We start from the raw sequence: 26,746 nt of genomic DNA, 5'->3' as shown, positions 1-26,746 counted from the left end.
CAGGCGTTCTGCTTTTCTTGTTTTATCCTTACTTTAACTTTGTTGCGCTGTTCCTTGTATTTATCTATGCCTCTTGATTTCTTTTTTGTATGTACATTTTCCATAGCCTGTTCTCTGACTTCTTTTTTAATATCGTTGTTCCACCAGCTTGTCTGCTTTTTATGATTATTTCTTCTGGTATACCCGCAAACTTGCCCTGCTGTTTCTAATAGTAGGTATTGCCTTAAATCTGATCCACTTTTCTTCCACATTTCTACTTTGTCTTCTCTTTTCAATCCTTGCAAACTGTTTTTCTGTTTTTTCTATATACCCATTTCTTGTTTGCAAGTTTCTCAGCTTATAGGTTCTTATTCTTCCGCTATAGTTTTTGTTTTGTATCTGTTTTCGGTCCTTGACTTTGTTGTTATTCTTGAATACTCCTTCTAGTAGATAATGGTCACTACCTATATCACAGCTTCTTTTCACTCTGACATCTTTAACTTTACTCCTTTTTTCTCGAGGAACAATTATGAAGTCTATTATTGATTTTTCATTTCGCTGGGGCATTGCTCTTGTTATCTTGTGTATTTCTTTGTGTTCAAAGAAAGCGTTAGCTACAACTAAATGATTATCTATACAAAACTTTAGCAATCTTTTCCCATTTTTATTAATTGTGTGTTCTCCGTGCCTACCTATAGCTCCTTGCCATTTCATGTTTTCGTTTCCCACTCTAGTATTGAAGTCTCCCAATATTATGAGTGTTCCCTCATAATCTTCTACTGTCTGCTGTAGTTGTTCCCAAAATTGATTTTTGTCGTTTGCTTTGTCACTTTCTCCAGGTGCGTATATTACAATCAAAGTTATAATATCGCTTTTACTTCAATTCATTGATACTTTCAATAGTCTCTCATTGATGAACTCCCAATTTCTTATACCTTTTACTTTATCCTTGGGTATCAAACAGGCTACTCCTGCTCTGGCCCATTCAGTTTCCTTTACACCACTGTATATTAATAGATTTCCATCTCCTATTATTTGTGTCCCAGCTCCCTTTTTTTGTTTCAGTGATGGCTATTGCAGCATAGTTTGTGTTGCTAAGGGTTTCTACTAATTCTAACTCTTTTCCACTTATTCCTCTAACATTCCATGTCGCTGTTCTCCATACCTCTCCTTTCTTATCTATAACTTTCAGTTCCATTTCTTTTTCCGTTTTCATTGCCGAATTTGTCATCATTTTGTCCGCCTCTGCTTTTATTAGTTTTTTGGATTAGCTCTGTTGCTCTCTTTTTCAATTGTGCCAGTTTCCATATTCCATTTCCATATTTCACCATTTATAATGATCTTCTGGTATTTAACTTTTACAACATTACCTTTTTGTCTCTGTTCATTTGCATATTCTCTTAGTTGTTTTTGAATCTCTCTTTCTTGGATCGTATAGTCATCATCAATAAAAAGTTTTCTTGCTTTAATATGTCTTAACTTGTTCTTATTTTTCATTATGTCTGCTTTATCACCATATGTACTCAATTCTAACTTGCACATTCTCTTATTCAGTTTCGTTACCTCTTTTATCTCACACTTTGTTCCAAGAAAAGTTTGCAACTGATTCTCCCCAGCAAACAGGTTTGAGCCCAGTTACGTGATAATTACGTTAAATTTACGGCAAATTTCAACGAATACGTAACTCGGAGATTTATGACGGGAAAAAAACGTATTTCAGTGCCAAATCATTCACCAATATATTTTTGCTTCCTTTATACATGTTTGACATTAGAATAATATAAAATCATAATGACGAATATTGTACATGTTTTTTATCATAGGTGTGAATGTCGGTTACATCGCAAAGGTACGTTTATTTCACGTAATAATCACGAAACAGAAATAACTTCCTTTGGTTAAATTTTGAGAAATATTTTTGAAAACAAAATTTTACAACGGTGTTGGTTAAATACGTATCGCTTGAATTTTACTCCCTGTATTTTATGGACGTCGAAAAATTAGATGTATTCCACGTAAAGTAATGTAAATAATACCAATATTTAAACAAAAAGTTTATGATTTCGCTTTTAAAATCATTTAGCATAACTATTTCAATCCAACCTTGATTTAAAGCTATTTTTGCTATTTTTTTTTTCTTTAAAAATATCACAGCTAAAATGATGTCGAGTCTAATTTTCAAATCGCGCGCGGTGGTGACGTACTACCAAGCCTTTCTCCTCCTTTAAATACTATCACGTGACCACGATACGTGATTAACATAGTTGGTTCGAAAACTAAATTAATCGATTTATCGAATAATAGGATAATTCGATAGGATTATTTTTTTATATTATTCTGGTATTGAAATAGATTTTTAGTAAGACCAATTAGGTAATAGCAGAAGAAATTTAAAAACAAAAAGAAAATATGTAAAACTAATTTAAAGTAAGTAGAATAGTTTAACTGTAATTTAAAAATAATCGATTTTTATAATCGATGAGCATAACCTCTAATATCAATATCAGCTTCTCACATTTCTCACAACAAAAAGTGAAAGTGAAACGTGAAGAGCTTTATTTCCCTCGTTTTATTTTAGGCGGGTTTATTTATAATAATGCCTTTCGTATTAACGTTTACCTCACTGCTCGAGGGTTGAAGTGTCGTGAAAAAACAAGAAAGTGTCGTCAAAATAAAAAGTGACCTGTGTTGTGTTTTGTGTTGGCAAATTTTTTAATGCCTCTTTTGGTCGGTAGCATTTTTGGTTCATTATCTTGTATAATAATTATACAAGACAAATGTTTTAAAGTCTCTAAATTCTACTAAATAAATACATTGATAATACTTTATAGGCTTGTTTTATTTATGTCATATGAGGATAATAATTACATGATTAGTAAGTTAATTAAGGTCGAATTATTTACGTGAACCGAGGACGTATCTTTCACGTGAATACTAATATATACATTCCCTAAAAGATATGTTAATCAACACGTATTTGCAACGTGAATTTCCCGAAACATTTTATTGGTATTTAAGGTGAATAACACGTCTATTGAAGACGAGTTATTCACGTAATTTAAAGACGTATTTTCAATGTGACATTCCAACCAAATTTTCACGTGAAATTCACGTAAGCAATTTACGTATATTGGTGACAAATGTACCAGAAATTCACGTAATTAACACGTCGGTCTGTTTGCTGGGTCTATATCTTCTTGTAGCTCTATAGTATCTCCTGCACTTTCAAATCCGGTGATAATAATGTTATTTCGACGTTCTTTCTTTTCCATAGTTTCAAGTTTATATTCTAGCACCCTGATTTTAGTTTTCATTACTTCATTTTCTCTCATAATCTCTTTTACTTCTTCCAAACTCTGCTTCCATTCACTTGTCAAATCTTTGACAACTTTTATTAATTATTTACGCTCAGTTCTCATTTCTTTCATTTGTTTGAAAGTTTGTTTTCTTTAACCATCTCGCTCATTTCATTCATTCCGTATTCCTCTGGTACGCCTACGGACATGTGTAATATGTGTTGCCTATCTGCTAGCACCAACGATCATCTACAATTCAACCTTGCGCCTTGCGGATAGATAAATCGCTACCAACAGATAAGACGCCACGTTATTTTGATTTCAGCCTACCTCGAATATTATTAGTCCTATTGTGTCACTAACAACACTCTCAGCACTTTGTTGTAGTATATTATTTGCTCACAGTTCACTCTTACAATTTCTAATTCTCGATATTTCCGAAATTCGGATGAAATATCAGAGCACTCAATATTGCGTTGTTTATCAGCACAGTGGCGTACCCTCTATTCCGTATAAGTTGGTACATATATTGCATTGTATACCTTCAGTTTTATTTCTTTATCTATTTCTTGCTTTCCAAATATTGTTTTATATAGTGCATAGTAGATCTTATTTGCTTTTTTCGCCCTGTATAAGATTTCTTGATCTAGCTTTCTATCCTCTGATATTATTATTCCCAGGTATTCAAACGTCGAGACTAATTCTATTATTTCGTTTTTGCACCTAAATATCGTTTGGTTTATTTCTTCCCTTTTCTTTTGGGCTACTATCATGGTCTTCGTTTTCTTTAAATTTACCTCCATTTTCCAATTTTTTATTTCTTCCACCCAGATATCGATTAATTTTTGCATTTTCTCTTTATTGTCTGCTATTATTACTTGGTCATCTGCATATAGTAATCCCTAATTCCTCCATTCTCACTGGTACTAAATTCCTGTACCCTATTGTTGACTATAATTGCCTTGACTTTCTTTTAGCGCTCTTCATTACTATATCCATTACTAATAGAAACAAAACTGGGCTGAGACTGTCCCCTTGTTTTATTCCTCTCCTTAGGTTTATTATTGGCGATCTGTTTCCGTTTATTTGTACTTTAGCAAGTACGTTTCTATATGTACTTTTTACCACGCTTACTATCTTTTGCGGGATTTGCAGGTCTTCCATTACTGACCATATTATTTCTCTATTTATAGAATCAAAAGCTGCTTTAATATCTATAAACATAATATATAAGTCTTCTCCTATTTCGTTTTTCTCAATTATATTTCTCAGTATGTATATATTATCTGTTGTTCCTCTTTCCTTCCTAAAAGCAGCTTGGTCTTCTTCTAGTTTTCCTTCCAGTTCTTTCCTGAGCTTCCTTTCTATTATTCCGGTGTAGACTTTATATGCCACTGATGATAAGCATATAGCCCTATAGTTATCACATTCCGCTTCATCTCCTTTCTTGTGTATTGGTATCAATAAATTTTCTTCCCAGTCTTTCGGTATCTTTTCTGTTCTCCATGCTTTCCTCATTATTTCCAGTAGCCAAAAATTGCCTCGTTCTCCCACGTACTTTATCATCTCAGAATCTATGTCATCTGCACCTCCCGCTTTTCCAATCTTTATTCTTGCCAATCCTTCTTCAATATCTTTGATATGAATTTCGTCCACTCGATTGTTCCTATCCTCTTCTCTTTCCTGCTGTCCTCTGTCCTCATTTTGTTGGTTGCTTGCCTCGAATTTTTCTTTATAGCGCTTATTCCATATGGTTAGTAGGTCCTGTATGTTTGTTTTCTAATCATTTCACTCATTTCTAATTCCTCTTATTTGTTCCTTTTTGGTCCTTTCATGCTTCTTATTTTATTTAAAATTTTTTAAAAATACTTATTAGTTTTCTCAGGATTCGAAAAAAATGAAAAAGTACATTTAATATACATTGAAAATTTTGACAGACGACATTTTGCGCCTTTTCCCTTAAATTTTTTGCTACATTAATGAAACACCCTGTATATTAAATTAAAAATATACATTTAAGTAAATAAACTATAATATTTTGTCATTTCAAAGTTTTCAAACAAATTTTATATAGACATAACTAGGAACCATATTGGAAACTGTTTTATTATTAATTTTACGAGAAAAAGTTATTCTTCATAAAAAAACCTGCATTGTCTAGAACTCAGAAAACAACCATCAAATATCAAATTTTAGGAATCTTATACGAGGTATGTCAAAAAATATGAGTTTCGGTCAAGAGCAAAGCACCTTTAGTTTTCACAATATTGAAAAGTTATTATGAAAAGTTGTTCAGCATTAAATACTATGTTTCTATAATATGCAACTACATCCTTCTAATTAAAATATTGTGATCTAGAAAGGCACTTTACTCTTGATCGAAACTCATATTTTTTTACACCTATCTCATATAAAATTGATAAAATTTGATAGGATTTGGTGGTTGCATTTTAGATTTTAGACCATGCAAAGCTTTTTATAAAGAACTTTTTATCTTAAAACAATTGTACTTTTCGTTTATTAGAAATAATGTGATAAGTCTTTTATTATTAATAATTAGCCCTTTTCATTTATTACAAATAATGTGATAACTATTTTATTGTTATTAATTGATTAATTATTAATAATAAAAGAGTTATCACATTATTGATAACTATCACAATATAATTATCACAAATAATAAAAAGAATGTAATTGGGTATTAAAACATTTTTTAACAGTTTTTAATTGAGTCGTTCTTTGCAAAAACCCCATTTGTCATTATTTACAACATTGAAGATATTTAAAAAAAAAAAGTTATTTAATTGAACCGTATTAAGTTTACAGAAATTCTCAAATTAGTGATTTATTATTTTGATGATTACACACAGTTTACAATATAAATAACATTATTTTTTCCTTTGGTTTTTTTATGAAGGACATTTATTCATTTGATATATGGGGTTTTTACAGGAAATTTTCATTAATTTATAGGAAAAACGATATTTATAGTAATAAACCAAAATAAAAAATGAACGAAGAATGGTGTTTACTTATAAAATCACACAACACAACTATTCGAAGGAACGTTAACCTATAAAAACCTACTGAAAGCCAAGCGATAAAGTTTCCCGCAAAAACACCAATAGCCATTAACAACTGTGGTTTTGAAGGAAATTGCGCTTGACATGTGAGGCGTTGGGAACCAGAGCGGACCATCCACATAATAACTTCATTGAAGATAAATGCGTTTAAAAAATGTTTGATTTTTCACAATTTTTTTATTGCTGGTAAAATCATTTTAAGAACGCTTAATTTTTGGTAAAATCATAAGAAAAGGTAAAATTTTGCTACAACACTAAAAATATATCACAATTTGCACTAAAGAGGAAGTTTTTGTGGCTTGATCCACTCTGGCTTTAAAAAGAGTTTTTGTTTTTCTGTTTGTAGTGGACCAAAACCAAATAAGACAAATATTTTAATTTCAATATTATTTTATTACAAAATAAACATAAAAAATCATAATTTGTTAAATATTGAAAACTTTAATCAAAATTTTTATCAACTATAGGAATTCCATCGTGCGCTGCTAATGAACATTTTAAAGACTGAAAGAAGTTATGATAGATAGGTGGAATAAATTCAATTAACTGTAAAATACGTTTCTTTTTGGCGTCGGTTATACAATTTCTATTTGGGTGCAATGAAAATAATGGTCTTTGGAAATCTTCCATTAACACATTTCTTTTCTGAATACTAAATTTGTGTACAGCATGAACCTCATCGATGCCATATTTAAAATATACAACAAATGGGTCTTCTTTTTTTATTATAATACAATACATTTTTAGCCATTCTACTTTTGAGTAGGTATTCTAAACTTAATTTTTTTTGTTTGTAAGTTTTTCTAAACCGACCGTAGAGTAAAAAGTTTATTTCTCCCGTAAGACTATTATAAATGGATTTTTTGTCTTTGCTCCTAAAATGACATTAACCTTCGGATGACCAAGGGGGTAAATTTGGACCCCAACGTATGTTTTTATTTAATAAATTCAGAAATATTTTTAATTTTAAACTCATTATTTTTTTATTAAACTTTAATATCATTCTAGATACCCTCATATTTTGTAATAAAAAAATTCCCTATATTTTACGAAAAAAATTAATTTTTTTCTGAATTTGGGGTCAAGGACGAACTCCTTTGGCCTTCCACGTTCCACTTTTATATTAAGTAAATACCGTCTATTATGTTGAATTGTTGGTAAGAAACATTCCAATAGTGAAAAAAAGTTGTTTGTTAAACTTGTGGCGACGTAAATTAGTGTATATTTTAAAATTTCTGTAGTTCTATGTTCAGAATGATGATTCCTGTTTTGGTTCAGTTGTGATTAAAATATGTTTTACTGGTGTTCATTTATTATTTATTGATACAATATTAATATTAAAATTAAGACTTCATTATTTTATTTCTTAAAACAACTTAATTTTTTTGTCAATTGTCATTTTTGACGTGGGGTCATTTTTTACCCCCGTTGGTCATCCGTGTAACAAAAAAATGTTGGTCATCTGAAGGTTAAGCCAATTATTGGGAACGTAAATATTAGGAAAGAATTTTTTATTTTTTTTCAATAAGACCGAAGTCCCTACTAGCCAAAAAAAATGTTGAATTTCTTCTACCGCAAATTCTTGAGAATGGACAATATAGTTGCAAATTAAAGTCATTTTAATACTCCTGTTCTGGCCTCTGCAGCGATCTGCAGATTTTATTAAAAATAACCCCACAAATCGATAGAGGGACAAATTTTAAGTAAAATTTATTAGATCATGTTATTAAAATAAATCAATACTTTTTGAGTTATTAAAGATCAAAGATTTGTCTGTTTAAGAGCACATGCGTGAAGTTACGGATGATAAAAAAACATATTAATTAATTGTATCTTACTGAAATATTATTTTTATATTATTTCGAGGTTATAAATTTAGCAAAAGTGTATTCGAATATGTCAAATGTACCCATTATTGGACACCCCCAGTTTCTGGACATATTCAGTTTATAATGAAAAAAAAATTCAGTTAAATATCGAAATAATGTAAAAATAATATTTTACTAACATACAATTAATTAACATGTTCTTTTTATCATCCGTAACTTCACGCATATGCTCTTAAATAGACAAATATTTGATCGTTAATAACTCAAAAAGTATTGATTTATTTTAATAACATGTTATAACAAATTTTACTTAAAATTTGTCCCTCTATCGATTTGTGGGGTTAGTTTTAATAAAATAGTTTTCACCCGCGGGAAGGGGTGGTATTCACCACCAGGGTAAAAGTGCAAGTGGCACCAAATCAGTTTTGTTTCTTGAGGCATGCTCTAACTAGTCACCAATTTTCATGCAAATCGATGGAGGTTTAACAAAATAGGAGGTAAGAACCTTTAATGAGTGCACTAACTTTACCCTTTCATCCCTTATTGCTACTTCCTGTATCCACTGAGGTGTCAGCCTGAAAGTGGTCATAATTGTCAATATACAATGGACACATTTCACAGAAAAAACTCCATATTACTTATGACGATGATTTTTCGGCTCTAGCTCTCCGTCTATTACCATTTTCACAATTATTTAATTGAATTTCCACACCACTTAAAATAACAACAAGTAAAAAAGATTGTCCAATATGTTTTACATGAAAACAAAAGTTTAAAATCAGAGCAGAATAAACCTAACGCAGACTGCAATAATAGTCGTAATTATTAATTTCAATATAAAATAAAATTTTAAACTTTTCACTGCAGGAAACCACCCGTTCACCAGTAACAGTAAATATTGTTTGTGCCTAATAGACAAGAAGGGAAAAGGTATTATCAAATACATAATCATAATTCATAGAGTATTTGTTTACTTAAGGGTAATTATCATAAATTCGAGAAAAATTCACTTTATCTAATAAAACTGCTTGATCCAGCAAGTTTTTTTTTGTACGAGTAAACTGCTAAGTTGCATTTTATGGGTGTTAATGATTTATGTTTCTACTCGTCGAGGGGTGTGATTTGATGTTTATTTGACTATTTTGAGTGTGGCTTTTTAGTTTACAACATAAAATCGATTGGATGGTATGCCAAGCGTAATTCAATCTACTTCAAAGAAAAAAATTAGGCAGGAACGACAAAATGTATTTTTGACGGAGTAAGTTCAACATTTCAGGACGGGAATAATTATTTTTTCAGTAATAATACAATATTTGATTTTTGAGATTTCTCTAGCCGTTCATGAAATAATTAAAATTGTATATAAAAAATGATTATCTCATTTAAAATAAATATTTTTTATTTACCAAACCTTCGGTTTGGCGCCCCTTTGGGGTTACGCCCGCGTGCGCCGCACGCGTTGCACGCCCGGTTACGGGGGTCCTGGATGCCGGTCGCTAGATATTACCACATCCAGGTATCTACAATCCATTAGATGTTCGATTATAATATGGTCTTCCACTACTAATTTACATTTAATTGGATTCTTGGATACTACCATCGATTGGGTTTCTCTGTTGATAATCGGTTATACTTTTCGGCTGTCATTTTAATTTTTTTTAGTAGTCGTTGTAAGGCATCTCCGTTTTCGGCTATTACGATAGCATCATATGCGTAGCAAAGTAGAAGTCCCCTCATTTGGGAAGGCACTATTTTGCATATGATTGCACTTGTACAAAAATAAAAATTTGAAGTTTTTCCTGAGCCACACTTTAGCAATAAATAATTTCAATACTCAGTAGCAAACTTCAATGTCAGTAAGCAATCACCAACTTTAAAGACCTTTCTTAGACCATTTTTAGATGCACCATAATATGAAAATTAGTGCCTTTCCAAATGGCGGGAACTCTATTCTGATGTTTCAGTTACCCGTTCTGTATCCCTGACTCATTTTATTAACACTAGCTATAACTTCACCCATTATCAAAATAAATAGGCATCGGCTGAGGCTGTCACCTCGTCTAATGCCGATATTGATTTTGATTTCTTCCGTGAGCCCGTGTGTGGTTTTTATTCTTGCTGGATCTATTGAGCTCTTTGATTATGTTTCTATATTTCTGACTTATGTGTTTTCTTGCCAGGAATGCAAGCTCGTCCTTCAATCTTACTTTATCAAATGCCTGTTTCAGATCTACAAAGCATGTGACATAGGCTTGTCGAATTCTCTTGATTTCTCAACTAATTGTAGCATAATGAAGATAGCGTCTATTGTAGATTTGTTTGGGCGGAAAGTCTATTGTTCTTCCGATACACCGACTTTTTTTTGGGATAGAATTTTTGTCAATAGTTTTTATGTAGAATTGAGTAGTGTAATTCCTCGATAGTTGTAGGATTTGTCTTTACGCCTTTCTTGTAGTTGGGTATTGTTATACTCTCTCTGCATTCCTCTGGTACTGTCATGTTGTTTTCAATTGATATGTATAATAACTCCGACTGGTGTGGTGATGCTGGGTGGATATAGTAGCTCAAAAGTCATCATGACTGCCAGTCCCAAGCCCGGGTAAAGGAGGAGGGTTGAAGAGCAAGAGCAAGAACCTTCCATCGAAAAAAGGAGACAATGCTCAAAGAACTGGAGCAGTAGCCTCGGATATCTTTAATGTTCCGGGAAACGTCTCCGTACACACTATGTTGCTCAAGCCCTCTAGTTGACTAAAGGGATCTATTCCCTATTCATTGTCAAGTTCCGTCGCTTGGATAAGGTGAAAAATCAGCAGTCTAAAGTTGGAGGAGTACTTTGATTAGAAAATGGTTCTCGATCTTTGCTGTATATGGGGACCAAGAAGTTTTACTCAGACAAGGCAAGTAAAAATGGCGTGCTATAATGAATTAGAAGGAAATCGTATTTATTCATGACATCAAGAATTTGGCATTACAAACTTGCACTAGAATATCTGGATTGGAAGATTGTGAGAATCGCGATTGAAGTGATCTTCCGAGAAATCGCCATACGAATCACTGTGTGTTATATTAACCCAAAAAGATAGTGTCCTTCAACGATAGTAGACTGTTATTTTTTCTTGAGAGATATGTCTGTCCGCCATTCTGGGCTTTCATATACCATATACCGTTTATAATCGAGGCGTTCAGATCTAAAAGGTGAGCAGTGTAACGAAAAAGTTTGTATTCGAAGGATCCCGTATAACGTGTTCGTTCGAAATAGTCACCGATCATTCCGGAACATACGAGTCCCGCGTTTGAAATAGTGACTTTGACATTCTAGAACAAACGGCATTAGTAACGAATAGAGATAGTCTAATCAAGCTGTTCTAGCGTGCAGTAAATAAATAAGGTAATGAGAAGTCCCAGATGTAAACAATAAATCTGAAACCTCTCGTGGAAACAATTTCTGGGTACATCCTTCATTTCTGCTTTTTAAAATTCATAAGAAGACGATGAATAAAGGAGACGAAAGGGACTCTACAATATGCAGCCACATTCTGTCTATTCGTCTAGGAAATATTTCAATGAAAGTTGGTTCTGTATACTCAAAATATGAGTAAAATGAAAAATGAAAGACAGCTCAAGTTTCATTTCGGTGAGAGATGATCCATCATTCCCATATCATCCTATTAGAGGTAAAACTCACTAACTACACTTTTCAGAAAGTGGAGAAAAATCGATTTAAAGGTACAAATTTTTTTTGAAATTCACCTGACTTGAATATTGGAATCTTTTTAATGCAACTTTAAAGAATAAATAAAAACAGACATTTTAAGCCATATTTCGTCACAGGAAATATGATACAATCCGTATTAGATCAATTTTTGTTATTAATGAGTTTTTCCATGAACACAATTATTGGATATTGATATCCTATTAGAGGTAAAACTCACTAACTACACTTTGTACTTGATGAGTTTTTCCTTGAACACAATTATTGGATATTGAGAAGTTAATGAATTTGTCTCCATAAAATCTCGCTGACTTACAACAAACGAACTATCAAAAATAACAGTCTATTATTTAAAAAATGAACAATAAGTTTCGTTCTTCGAAAATAAATTCGGCATTTATAACAGCCACAAAATTCGCCTGCTCAATTGCAAAATAGATTATGTTACCCTTTATGTAAGCTAACATGGTTACAAAGAAATTTAATCTCATATTTCTTTTATCAATCGCCGAACAGATAATGCACACAAATATAATGTACAGTTTGTACAGTTTCAACAATACAATTTAACACACAAGTCGCCTGCTTAATCGCAAAATATATTATGTTACCTAATGTATTTTTCAAAAGATCACTAAGTACCCATTCGGCATTCCAGATTGTAAGAAAAAATACACTAAGTGCAATAATAAGTTTTAATGAGTTTGACCCTGAAACCGAAATTCACAATATTGCACTACATATTGGAAGAAAAAATTCACTAAGTGCAATAATACGTTTTAATGAGTTTTTCCCTGAAACCGAAATTCACAATAATGCTCTTAGTGAATTGTACCATAAACTATCTCAGCAATGAGAAGGGTGACTTCTCCAGAGCTGGGCAGTACCGTATTGAGTTCAAATTGATGAAAATGTCAAAATATCAAAAAAGTGCACTTGGTGAGTTTTACCTCTAATAGGACGATATATACGTTTCCTTCTCTACAGACCTCCTCAGTGGGGCTACATGAACACCTCAGAGGTGGTCTCGATAGACCGAGGGGTAGGTACATATAGGGATGATGGATCATCTCTGAAATGAAACGAAACATAAGCTGCCTTTTATTATAAATATCTACTTTGTATAAATTAGAACCGCTCGTTCTATTTAAAATCGCTACAGTAACTATTCTATAAAAATCATAAACTAATTGATTAGTTATATGATTATGGTATAAAGCCTATTTGAGAATATAAGCAGTATTATCTATCAATTTTTTTGTAGGTTTAATAAATTATGGGATAAATGTTCAGCAAGATTATGTCAATGGAAGTGCCACCGGAGTTGCCAATAATAATATTCCTATCTATAACTTAAATTTGATCAATATTAGAGGTACCGTTAGAGATTCTGATTCGGAAAAATCGATGCCAGTTTATATAAATTGTGGCAAAAGCGCATGCCATGAGTGGAGCTGGTCTAATATAAACATTGCAGGAGGTTCCAACTCAAGTATCTGTAACTACACTCCAGATGGATATCAATGTTGAGGAATATAACAAACGATTTTTAGAGTTCTAATAATTGTGTAAATTAAATAATAAAATACTTTCTAATAGTACTAAAATTTTTTTTATTAAAATCAAGATTATGATTCCCTCTAACTGGCAAGATTCTAAAAATTACTCTATTTAGTTAGGTATTTTTTTTAGTTCTTCTTCTTCTTCTTTTTATGTAGACATGATTCTGTCTTGCTTTTCAATGTGCATCTAGTAAGTTGTCATTCCATCTTTTTCGTGGTCTTCCCACTGATCGTCTTCCTATTGGGGAACCATCTCCCGCCGTCCTTACTACTTTATTTGTTGTCATTCGGCGTATGTGGTCGTTCCATTCTGCTCCTCTGTTTTTCATACAGTTATTAATGTTGTCCACCTTACATCTCCGTCGTATAACTGCACTTCTAGCTTTATGCCACAGTGTCTTATCAACGATTTTACGCAGTGTTTTCATCTCTGCTGTTTCTAGTATTCCTTATTTTGTCCTTTCTGTATCAGATCGTGTTTCAGCCGAGTATGTCATTATTGGTCTGATGACTATTTTGTAAATTCTGCCTTTCACTTCTTTTCCGATGTTTTTATTTCTCCATATTGTTTCCTTCAGGCAACCTGCGGCTCTGTTTGCTCTATTCATCTGAACTTCCACTTCTGTTTCGAGCTTTCCGTAGCTAGATAGTGTGATGCTTGGATATTTAAACTCCACGACTTGTTCTATTATTTAACCCTACAGCTATAATTATTTTCACCTTATTAGATCTGCTGTTATAACCATGCAATTAGCCTTTTTTGGAGAAATTAACATATTAAATTTTCTAGCGATTATATTAAATTTGTGCAGCATACGTTGTAAATCATCTTCACTTGGAGAGATTAGTATTGCGTCGTCTGCATAGCAGACAAAAACCATACATAGGTACTCTATACTCTAGCTAGACGGTCCACGGCCACGTTAATCTTTCGGATCGAATTAACGCCATCTCTTGATTAGAATGGGAACTAAATTGATAAAAACTATAGTTACGTGGGTATTTCAAACTATAAGTTTTGCGGGATTTTAATAAAATTTCGCAGAAAATTAAAACAACAGAAAGACAATTCAATGTTTTATTCAATAATTATACTATAACTGAAAATTACCTTAAAAGTTCCATCTACATAAAAAATACGTCGTGTCTAAAAGTTTCGACTAAAGTTATGGCAGTACCTAGGTAATCGGGGCTGAAATACCGATATAAAAAAATTATAGTTTAACTGAAAACTTCAAAAATATTCCAATTTGTTTGGATTCCATTTATTCCAAATGCTAAACATGTGTCATGTGAAAGTGTTTGTAATCAATCATGTTTAATATTTAGTTGAATAAAAATCATATAAGGAATATGATTGATTAGATAAATCCCTTATATTTTACAAACTTCCGAAAAATATATAAGCCCGAAATATTGATGACACACTTGTCTATTGGAATAAACTGTTTCATTATATTGTTTTGACAGGATCCATTATATTGTTTTTTAAATGTGGAGAAACACAGTACGGGATGATCCAACGCTTAAGTGTAAACTAAAAATCCTACTCATAAAAACGGAGAGGAGGTTAATAGAATTGATTAAAATTGTGATTAAATCTGATTAAAAACGTAACACCTCTATAATAATTAAACCACAAATTGTAAAGTAAAAAGTAAATAAAAAAAAGGATTTGGATTGGAAAGGTAACTAATTTGCTGTTTATTTTTGACCATTTTTGTTTATAATTGACCATTTACGTGAAAGGTCTAAAGTATGTATGGTTTGTGATAGCAGATTAAGTTGTTTTTCTCCCATTTGGTATCTTTTTTTTTCGTAATTTTTTTATTATTTCGTCCACGATCAGGTTGAATAATACAGGACTCAGGGAATCTCCCTGTCTTATCCCATTGTCAGCTTCAATTGGGTCAGTTAGTTCTTCATCTACTTTTACTTTGATTGTGTTGTGGTAGATATTTTCGATCGTTTTAATTATTCCTAGAGGTACCTCTCTTGCGTACAATAAATGGATAACGTCCTTTAATTTGACCCTTTCAAATGCCTTTTTAAGGTCCACGAGATATAAGTATGCCGGTTTGTTTTTGAACCTACCTCATTATAAATATAGCGTCGGTGCATGATCTTCCCGCTAGTGTCTATTCTAGATATATTCTTCTGCTAGTGTTATAATTTTATTGAGTTTGTTTGTTATCACTTTGGTCGTTAATTTTAGTGTTGTGTTTAATAAATTAATTCCTCTGTAATCCTCCTGGTCCGATTTTTCTCCCTTTTTGAAGAGAGGTATTATAGCCCAGGAGGTAGTGTCAAATTTGACCGGAGCATTTTAGTATGGTTGTTTTCTTTTTATTTAGTTAGGTGTTCCAAAGCTTATTAAAAAATGATGTGTCAGCTGGCCTAAAACCGGTGATTTTAAAAAAATGCTACAACTTATATGTCAAATATTTATCTCCGTGACTTACGTGTATAATGGCCTAGACCTAGAATACCTAGCTACTGGCTTTCACCCAGGCGACTCAGGTTCGATGCCTGACGTTAGAAATTTTTTTTACGTTTTTAAAATTGACATTTTGATTTGAAAATTAATTATTTTTATAACCCCCTTAGTGGTAAGAGCGCCTACCCTTGGATCGAAAGGTCCGAATGGTCGTGAGTTCGAATCTCACCAGGGTCAGACATTTTTCGTTTAATATAAATTAATAAACGAAAATAGTTTCTGTCCTTGTGAGATCGGTACTCACCGGAGGGACCGCAGACGTTCGGATACAATTAGCGTCTCTTTGCAAAGACAATGACGTCGACTTTGCAAAGTAACAAGACACTTACTCAACACACACACTACATATGACACTAGGCACCTAACTGCAAAAATTTACCGTACGTACCATGCCAATGACCATTAATTGACGAGGCATTAGCTAAATAAAAAAGATTATTTTTATAATACCACGTTGTTAATATTTATACGACACAATATAAAAAAGTCTGTATGTCTTTTATATAATCGTAAACTATGCACTTGATCATATTATGATTGACCTTAATAAGCAAATTTGTTGTACATGAACCCCCAAAGCTTCCTGAGTTGGTACGACCCCCTTTTCACTTGGATTGGTCGTACCAACTCAGGAACTTTTAGGGGTTCATGTACAACAAATTTTATTATTAAGGTCAATCATAATATTATGATCAAGTGCATAGTTTACGATTATATAAAAGACATACAGACTTGTTTATATTGATAATCGAACCCGAGTCGCCTGGGTGAAAGCCAGTAGCTAAGTATTATACTTTATTATACACGTAAGTCACGGAGAGAATATTTGACATACAAGTTGTAGCGTTTTTCCATCAAGTTTCATATTTTACATTTTCTTGCCTAAAATCCCCGGTTTTGGGCCAGCTGACACATCATGTGTTAATAAGCTTTGGAATACCTAACTAAATAAAAAGAAAACAGCCATGCTAAAATGCTCCGGTCAAATTTGACACTACCTTCCGGGCTATTAGAATCCTTGATCTCCATTCTTGTGCTATCCTGTTTTGTTCTATTATTTTTTGGATTCGTTTTAATAGTTGTTTGGTCAGATCTTATCCTTCGTACTTTAGGAGTTCATTCGATATTCTGTCCTCTCCTGGTGATTTTCTATTTTTTAATTTCCTTAATGCTTCTGTTACCTCCACTCCTTCAATATTTATTTCTTCGTTTGTTGTCCCTTCAGGTGTTGGGGGTTCATTATCGTTACCTTTAGCAAACAAAGATTGTCTGCCTAAGTTTTCTTCTGAATGTGTTTGGGTTTTATTAGTTGGTTTATCTCTTTTCTTTATCCTCTGATCATTCTCCATATTTTCTTTTATGTTCCGTAGAAGTCGTGTTTTATCTGTTTTGAGAAGCTCTCCCAGTGTTCCCTTTTTATTTATCAGACTGAAGTGTTTGTTTCATTTCTAATTAGTTTATAGTGGTTGTATGCCTCTTGTGTTTGTTGTGTTCTGTATTGTAAAAAGGCTTTCTTTTTTTCTTTACATTTTATCTTTACTTCCTCTCGAATCCATGGGGTTTTCTTTTTGCTATATGGGTATTCGTTACTTTCCTCTCTCCAAGTGATTCTGTTGCTGCAATAATTATGTTACCTTTCAGTTTTTCCCAGCGTTCCTCGATGTTATCGTTTTCTAATATTCCATTATCAGCAATCTCTGATATTCTTTTTCTTTATAAGTATTCCGTGGATTCCGTATTTAGTCCTTCGACTTTGATTTTTGTTTGTGTTGGTGCCACTCTCATAGGTGTAAAGTATTTCATGGTGATTCTAATTTTACATAATACTAGGCTGTGGTCACTACCTGCATCTGCTGAGTTAAGGCATGTTACCTGTGGTCACTACCTGCATCTGCTGAGTTCAGGCATGTTACGTCAATTATTTTTGGTGGATGTGTATCTCTGTTAAAGCTGTATGCTTTATAGATTATCGTAAGGCGTTCGACGGGGTCAAGTGGAGACACTTATGGCAAATACTAAAAGAAGTGGGCGTACCCCAACACCTTATTTCGCTTATAACTGAACTATACGAACACACTACTGGATCAGTTAAAGTGCTTGACACACTTTCAAACGAATTTCATCCAGAACGGGGTGTCAGATAGGGATGTATACTATCTCCACAATTATTCAACATAAATGGAGAGCATATTATGAGAAGAGCACTTGAAGGATGGGAAAAAGGCATCTCAATAAATGGTCATAAAATAAACAACCTACGTTTCGCAGATGACACAGCCCTTCTTGCAAATAGTCAAGCAGAGCTGATTGATCTTATACGACTGGTTGAAAACGAAAGTCAAACATTTGGTCTGCAATTAAACATATCAAAGACAAAGATCATGATAGTGGATAGACTACATAACAATCATCCACATATAACCACAATTGATAGGTTCGAGGTTGTGAGCTCATACTTATATCTGGGATCATTAATCACAAACACAGGGTCACTACAGGAAGAAATAAAACGTAGATGTGATCTAGCAAAAGTCGCCACAGCAAAAATGACCACAATATGGAAGGACTGTCAAATTTCAAGAGCGTTAAAGATGAGGTTGATCATCTGCTTAATATTCCCAATACTGACTTACGGATGTGAATTTTGGACCCTGAGAAATTCGGAAAAAAGAAAGATAGACGCCACTGAAATGTTCTGTTGGAGACGAATGCTACGAATTCCTTGGACCGACCATAGAACAAATAATTCGATTTTAAGAGAGCTAAAAGTTAGCCAACGGCTCTCCAGTAAAGTCCATCTCCAACAATTAAAATACTTTGGACATGTTATGAGAGCCAACACAGAAAACATGGAAAGACTCATTATATAAGGAAAGGTGGAAGGCCGAAGATCACGAGGAAGATCCCCAACAAGATGGATCGATCAGATTACAGGAATATGCAAAAGACCTATGCATGAGTTAAAAGAAATAACCAGAGACAGAGATCTTTAGAGACGGACAATACACGATATCACGTCGACCACTACACTCCCTCCGGCGGGTCAGGATTGAAGAGAGAGAGATCTTTGTTACTTACAACATAATCTACCATAGATCTTTGTCCACGGGTATTATTGAATGTACATAATATTCCCGTTGCTCTTTGTGGAAAAAAAAGGTGTTGTTTATTCGAAGTTCGTTAATCGTACAGAAGTTTCTCATGAGTTCTCCATTTTCGTTTTTGACATTCCCATTATGTTTTTGTTTAATTCCAGGTCTTACTTGGCTGCCTATTCGAGCGTTAAAATCCTCCAGTATTATCAATTTTCCTCTAACTTGATCTACTACTTGTTGCAATTCACCATAGAATATTTCCCTTCTTGTTTGGGGCTTACTATTTTCTGGCCCGTATATTCCGATGATGTTCAGGTCTTCTTTCTCCATTGTTATTTTTGCTTCGACAATCCTTTATGATATGTATTGACACTCTTTGATGTTATTTTGGTATCTTTGGTGTATTAGTAAGGTTACACCCTCTTTGGCCCTGTTTTCTTTTGCTAGTCCACTGGAGATTAGTATATATTCGCCAAATTTTGACTGGACTTTTCCTTTCTTTTTGATCTCCTGTAAAGCGCATATATCTATTTTTTTATTTTTGTTCTTTGTTAAATTTAATAATGTATTAAGAAAAGCGATCGGAATGTTGTTACCGGAGATCGACAAACGCTGGACCCAACCTACGGCATTTTTTGGTGACCACCGCTGACTCTACACGCGATCTACTGTGTTTATTGATAACCATGGCATATGTTTTATATTGACTATGTGAAGTTGCCGGTCACTGACAAAGGCTGTATGTGACGTCGGGCTTTGTAACGGTTCGATACGTTACGAGAGTATTTTTGAACTGTTTAAATATTTTTATAATTATTTTCTCTTGATCTCTTAATTAATTTCTCTAATTTTCGCGTAATTAACTATTTCTAATTATTATCTTTTATATTTAAAATTTCTTGCAACGATGCCACACCTAATTGTGTTTTGGTATCACTGATGGAACGTACTATATACGCCACCTAGCGATGAATATTCTTTCGTGTTCTGAGGTTGGACGTCGTACTCGTGGAAGGAAGGAGACGATACTTGGCTGCTAGCTGTCGAAGTGCTTAGGCAAATGGCGGGTTGATAATTAAAAATTAGAAACATTTAATTAAATGTCTTTAGTGCAATGTTAAATTGAAAAGTTACCCAAAATTATTTCTGGAATAAGGATTGAAGTACCATCAATGGAATCTGGATAAAAATCACCTGCTAAAAAGTCTATTTTTTTCCTAATAATTTTTTGGTTGATGTTTTTTATGGAAAATGTGAAATATTAGTTACATTGTTAAATTTCTTTAGTCAACCTATTAGGTGAAGTTTACGTAGATTATTTAGATCTTTGTTTAATATCCATTCAGGAAAATTATACAGGGTGTCCAGAAACTCTACCAACAAACGAAGACAGGAGATTTCTCAGATAATTTTAAGACAAATTAACCCAATTCACCTAGTCCAAAAATGCTTCCTAAGGGAGCTAGAGCTCTTTGAAGATGGCGTCATGTAATTAGGTTTTCATAAATACCTCCAGAACGCTTCTATTTGGAAAAACGAAAATTGGTATGCGTATTTACTTTCCAGAGATCAATCGATTGCATCCATTGCGAATTGCTAGTACCGCTCATAGGCGTCCTTGGGCAGGGCAACAGTTATTTTATCACATAACTTTTTCATTTTTTATTATTCTTTATTTTTAAGTGTATACTGGACAATTTTGTACTTATGAACAAATAATAATTTTATATGTAATTACGTGGCTAAAGGTTATAAACCAAGGCCAGAATCAGAACAAAAAAAAAACAAAAAAACTTTTTGTCTTTAAATTTTAGGCATTTTTGACACTGGATTATTAAATTGTTAGGTATTCTAGTACCAAAAGTACTCTTGCTTTACGTCGGTAGGATACACCATTTTCTAGAAAAATCGATTTGAAAGTTTTTCGTTTCTAGAATTTGAAAAAAAAAATAAAAAAAAAAGAATTAAAAAAACGATGTTTTTTATCAACTTAAAGCAAGAGTAGCTTTTTGTACTCGGATACCTCATAATTTAATAATCTAGTGTCAAAAATGCTTGAAAATTAAAGACCAAAAAGTTATGCTATAAAATAACTGTTGACCTACCCAAAACGGACGCCTATGATCGGTACTAGAAATTTGCAAATAATTAAATCGATTCATTTCTGGAATATAAATAAATGTACCAGTTTTTGTCTTTCTAAATAGTTTTTTTAGTGTCCGCAGTCACATAAACCCAAATAAACAACAATAAATAGTTTTTTTTTATTTTTTTTTTAAATTCAAACAACGAAAAATTTTCAAATTCATTTTTCTAGAAAACGGTGTATCCTACCGACTTAAAACAAGAGTACCTTTTAGTACTAGAACACCTCACAATGTAATAATTCAGAGTCAGAAATGCTTAAAAATGAAAGACAAAAAAGTTATGCGATAAAATAACCGTTGCCCTACCCGAAACGGACGCCTATGATCGGTACTAGAAATTCGCAATAGATGGAATAGATTTATCTCTGGAAAATAAATACGCGTACCAATTTTTGTTTTTCTAAATAGAAGAGTTCTGGAGGTATTTGAGAAAAACTAATTACAAGACGCCACCTTCAAAGAGCTCTAGCTCACTTAGGAAGCATTTTCGGACTAGGCCCTAATAGCACACGACGTCCTTTGGACGTCCAAAATAGGTCCATTTTTGGTCCTTACGTCCATGGACTATAAACGGACGTCCTTTGGACGTCCCATGTTGGACGTCCTTCGGAAGGAATAAATATGGACGTCCTTTGGACGTCCGACGTTGGACGTCCTTCGGACGGAATAAATATGGACGTCCGACGTTGAACGTCCTTTGGACGTCCATACTGGACGAAATACGGACGTTTTATGAACGCTTATATATTTTATATTGGACACATTATTACGGGATCAAATAGCAAAATAATTCAATAAAATATTAACTTACGCGTTAACTTTACGGTAATGAAATACAGTCAAACCTGTCAGTAACGGCCACTAAAATGAAAGAACTATTGGCTGATATAGAAAGGTGGCCGTTATTGCCAGTTTTTGTAGTCTAGATATACAGTAAAACTTGTGTTACTGGCCACCTGATAAAATCGGCCACCTGTACTAACGGCCAGTTTAAAAATTCCCCAAACCAATTATATCTAGACTACAAAAACTGGCAATACCGGTCACCTTTCTATATCGGCCAATAGCTTTTTCATTTTTAGTGGCCGTTACTGACAGGTTTTACTGTAATTGGTTTGGGGAATTTTTAAACTGGCCGTTAGTACAGGTGGCCGGTGTTTGCAGGGGGCCGGTAACACAGGTTTTACTGTAGTTTAAATCGAAAAGATTAAATCTTAATTCAAAATTGTATATACAATTAGGTATTACAATTATTATAAACTATATATAGTTTAATATCCAAAACATGTTTTTGATTTTATGTAATGTAATGAAAATCTTATTTGTAAATTATTGGTTACAAATGTTTAACAATAGGAAATATTCAAGAATAAATAAAATAAAAGTTAATTCCTAACAACACAAAACATTCCAGGAATGTAGGTACTACCGTTCTATTCCGTGAACATCTATCTGATTAAATTATGGGTGGAAAGTTACCACAAGATATTCTATGAACATAGTACAATGTCTTCCTGGAGGGGTAAAATTTTCCATTACAAGATTTTAAGAGAGGCCATTTACTATTCAATTTGCGTTCATTTTCAAATTTGCCGCGCGAGTATCTATGTAGCGTCGCGTGGTCATTGGCATTCATTGGTCATCACATTTCATATATTTATTTCATTTTCATGGATAACCGATAACCTAAAAATTTAGTAAAATTTTGATTGGAAAAAAATGCATCGATAACTGTCGATAAGGGGGTGTGGGAAATGGAAATTAGTGGCTTTTTTGCTGTACTGTCTGCTAGTTTTTGCTCTGGGCTCTGGCTGGATCTCTTGTTTAAACAATTTTGTAAGTATTATAAAATCCGTTTTCAATTTTCTTTATTCTTTATGAAACGAATCATTTATACATGCATATTATTACCTGTAAATAGTACCTATTTCTTTTGATTTTTAATTGTAAAGAATAGAAAAATTACCGTCCTTTTTAATTTTTTTTAGAATCGGCTGAAAGTGGTCTACAAAAAAACCAAGGAGGAAATGTATAGCCTTGTGGCTATGAAAGGCAAAAGAGAGATATAAAAAGTGTATTGGCTAGTTGGAAGAAAGTCCACATTGTCCATGCATAATAAGTTATTACTTTATCAACAAATATCAAGAAGATAGCAGGAATAAGTCACGAGCAACAAGTTCAAGAATATTGAGGAAATCCAGCTCCTCGATACTACTGGGCAAACTAGAAGACTGAAGAGGACAAAGCCTTTTGAACTAGTTTGAGTGATAGGTGATAGTGAAAAACGGAGCATAGTGCTTGTGTGCTGTGCCTGTGTATGTTAGAATCAGTGGCGGCTCGTGGAATTTGAGCAGGGAGGGCGAAGATAATAACAATTGCACACAAAAATTTGCCCTCAGGGATTTAGTAGGAATTTGATCAGGGGCACCGGGTTTTCATTTTTCTATCGGGTGCAAAGTGGATTTCCATTTACTATTTGAACGGTGTCTTTGCAATTTTTTCCCTAGAATGTTTGCTGAGAACTATTGTAGGTTTATATACGCAGATGGGCAAATATGACGGCAAAGCTTTTGACGCGGCAAACGGTTTCAAGTTCGTAGAAAACATTAAATTGGCGTTACGCAGGTAAACGCAATGAAGGGCAATACTCAAATAGGGGCAATAATTTTTACGATGGGCTGGTCGGCAAATTTCTCAAATTATGGGAAAAACCAACCTTACCGACTTTCGGCTCTGGTCAAAATAAAATAGTTAGGTACAACTTACAGGAACTAGGTACCTACTACATATTTAAATTTTCAAATACAAACAAATTTGATTTATAATAGTTTAATAGTTCTATTCAAGAAATACACTACGACATTGCGTTCATAATAATTAATACATTACAATTACTTTTTAAAATTAAAATCGGTTCTACGGTCTTTCATAGCAATAAATTTTTCCATAACTTTTTCCTCGAAATCATTGATCCCATCATGAAGTAAATTTCGGTTTATGGACATCATAGCTAGGGCATTTAGTCGATCATTAAGCATTGTGTTTCGCAAAAATGTTTTTATGCGCTTAAGGGTTGAAAAACAACGTTCCGATTCTGCAGTTGTCATTGGAGTTGTCACAATACTTTTTAACACCATTATTGTTTCTGCAAAGGTTTCGGCAAGATTATTCTCTAACATAAACGTGAGAATGTTCATAGCTCCAACAATTTCTTTTAAGTCTGGCCTCGAATATATTACTTCTAATTCAGTCTTTAATCTGGTCTTGCATAACACGGGATAACAAGTAGTTACAACATCTAGAATATTAACTGGAAAAGTTTTCGAATATTTTGAGTACATGTCTTTGTTGAATAGTTCAGCCGCTTGCAAATGGCCCCGATAAGAGAACCTTTCCTTCATTTGTGTTGTTATTACATCACACACCTCCTTGGCAATAACACTTCGCATATTATCATCAGTTCTTCTTCTTTTAGCACTTTCAAAATTTGATTCAACACTTTCTTTAATTTCATCAGTATCATTTCGAATGTTGGTCATACTTTGCTCAAAAATTTCTAAGTCCTTCTTCAATTCAACACTGTCCTTATTTCTTGATTGGAGTTGATTATAAAGTATATCGACTTGCGGCAAGACTTTATGGAAAATCGTTAACCAAAACATAAATTCTGGATCTTCTAACGCTCGCCTCAAGCCAGAAGCCTCATTGGAAGTAACACTCTTTTCACATCTGTCCTCGACCTCTTCAAAAACTTCTATAAGTTTCTCACGATTTTCGTATACAGAATTAACCGTACGAATATTATAGTTCCATCTAGTGACGGCCACTCTCGGTAATCTTTTATTTACTATTTCTTCTAAAATATCGCATCGATGGGAAGAATTTGAAAAAAACGCTGGGATAGCTGATAGATTATTAAAAAACACTCGCACTTTAGGGTTTTGCGATGCGGCTTTCTGCATAATTAGGTTTAATTGATGGGCATAGCAATGTATAAAATGTGCACTGGGATATTTCTGTTTAATTTGGATTTGAACACCGCTGGTAGAACCGCTCATAACATTTGCACCATCATAAGTTTGCGCTATTAGTTTTTGAGGAGTTTTTAAAATTAACGGATCTATTTCGTTTTCAATGCAGGTTTTTAACCCAGCTGCTCTTTTATCCATAACCCTTAAAAAGCCCCAAAAATTTTCATAAATGGAATCTTCGTAGAAATACCGTAATATCAATACCATTTGACAATTATTTGAGACATCGGTGGTTTCATCGCATTGGATAGATAAAAAGTCGGCCTTTTCAATTTGATGGGAAATTTCTTCCCGACAAACTAGTAGCATACAGTTCAAAATATCATTTTGTATGGTCTTGGAGGTTCCTTTAAACACAGTTGCTTTCTGTAAATGTTCTTTAAGTGTAGCATCCAACTCTGCAGTAAAATCTATCAACTCTCTAAATATTCCTCGATTTTCAGATCCCTCGCTTTCTTCATGACCTCTAAGTGCTAGTTCAAAAGAACCGCAAAATTTTACACAGCTAATAATTCTTTTCAAAATGTGTCGGTTTTTTCTGACTTTATTATTGTGTAGTACTAAAGACTCCCTGTATGCAGAACTCAATTGTGTTAAAATATTGACTTTGCCAAGCAATGCGAACCCTGTGCATGAATTAATATGACCACGAGACGATTCATGTTTTTTTATTTTTGCAGGAAGGTGGTGAAGATCTTTTATCCCTGTTCTTGCCCAATTTCGGTCCATCCCTGATCCGGCATTGTAAAGTAATAAACACGGGAAACAGTACAATAAATTCGAAACGTCACAACCACAAATCCAATTATTTCTTGTATAAATGTCTCTTGAAAAATGGCGGGTGAAACTTCTGTTTTCTGCTTTGCGTTCACTAATTTGCGTTAACTTCAAATTTGGCAACGGCCTGCCCAATTCTTTAATTTTTAACTTATCTTCAAGTGGCAGATTGGAAAAGTTCGTATTTAATATATTATGAACAGTATTCATGATGCTAAAATAAATTCGTTCTAATTAGCCCATGTGTTATAATATGAAAAATATGTGTACTTACGTAATAAGAATAAGTGAAACTTTAAACACTACTACTGCAAACTTTTCCACTGCTCTCGCTTTATTGTTGTCAGAGATAACTGCTTGCAAAGCTTCTTCCCGCGTGCTTTCTTGCTCACTGAGGCCGCTAAAGAAGTGCGGCCAAAATGCAACATCACGCAACGTCTGAAGATGAGTGGGAGTGTTGGTCGACCGTCCTCGATTGCTATGGTTACGTGGCCGCACTTCTCTTGCGCCCAAATATCGTGCGTGCCCTCTCAACGTGGTCTCAACCATCGCCTACGTCCTATAAAGCTATGACAAGCTGGTTGAGCGTCGGAAAAATATCAGACAGTGTTTTTATGTGAATTTCAACAAATTAAAATTAGAATAGAAAATGTTGAAGTTGGTTGTATCAGAATTTTTTAACCAACATTATATCTGGGAGGGCGCGCGGCCATGCGGCCTCAAAGAGGAGCCGCCACT

General features: G+C 33.5%; 1 protein-coding gene across 1 annotated transcript in view; it reads left to right on the top strand.

Moving 5' to 3' along the window:
• The window catches only part of LOC114330767 (polygalacturonase), a 72,630-nt gene extending 59,124 nt beyond the window's left edge, over positions 1 to 13,506 (top strand). The window contains exon 4 of the mRNA XM_028280179.2: positions 13,164 to 13,506. Coding sequence (XP_028135980.2) covers positions 13,164 to 13,429 — 266 coding nt within the window. The 3' untranslated portion in view covers positions 13,430 to 13,506. The remainder of the gene's footprint in view (positions 1 to 13,163) is intronic.
• The last annotated feature ends 13,240 nt before the right edge of the window (positions 13,507 to 26,746 follow it).

This window comes from Diabrotica virgifera, chromosome 4 (assembly GCF_917563875.1).
Source record: "Diabrotica virgifera virgifera chromosome 4, PGI_DIABVI_V3a".
Lineage (NCBI taxonomy): Eukaryota > Metazoa > Arthropoda > Insecta > Coleoptera > Chrysomelidae > Diabrotica > Diabrotica virgifera.
Note: the sequence above shows the minus strand (reverse complement) of the source record. Positions and strands in the feature narration are given on the sequence as shown.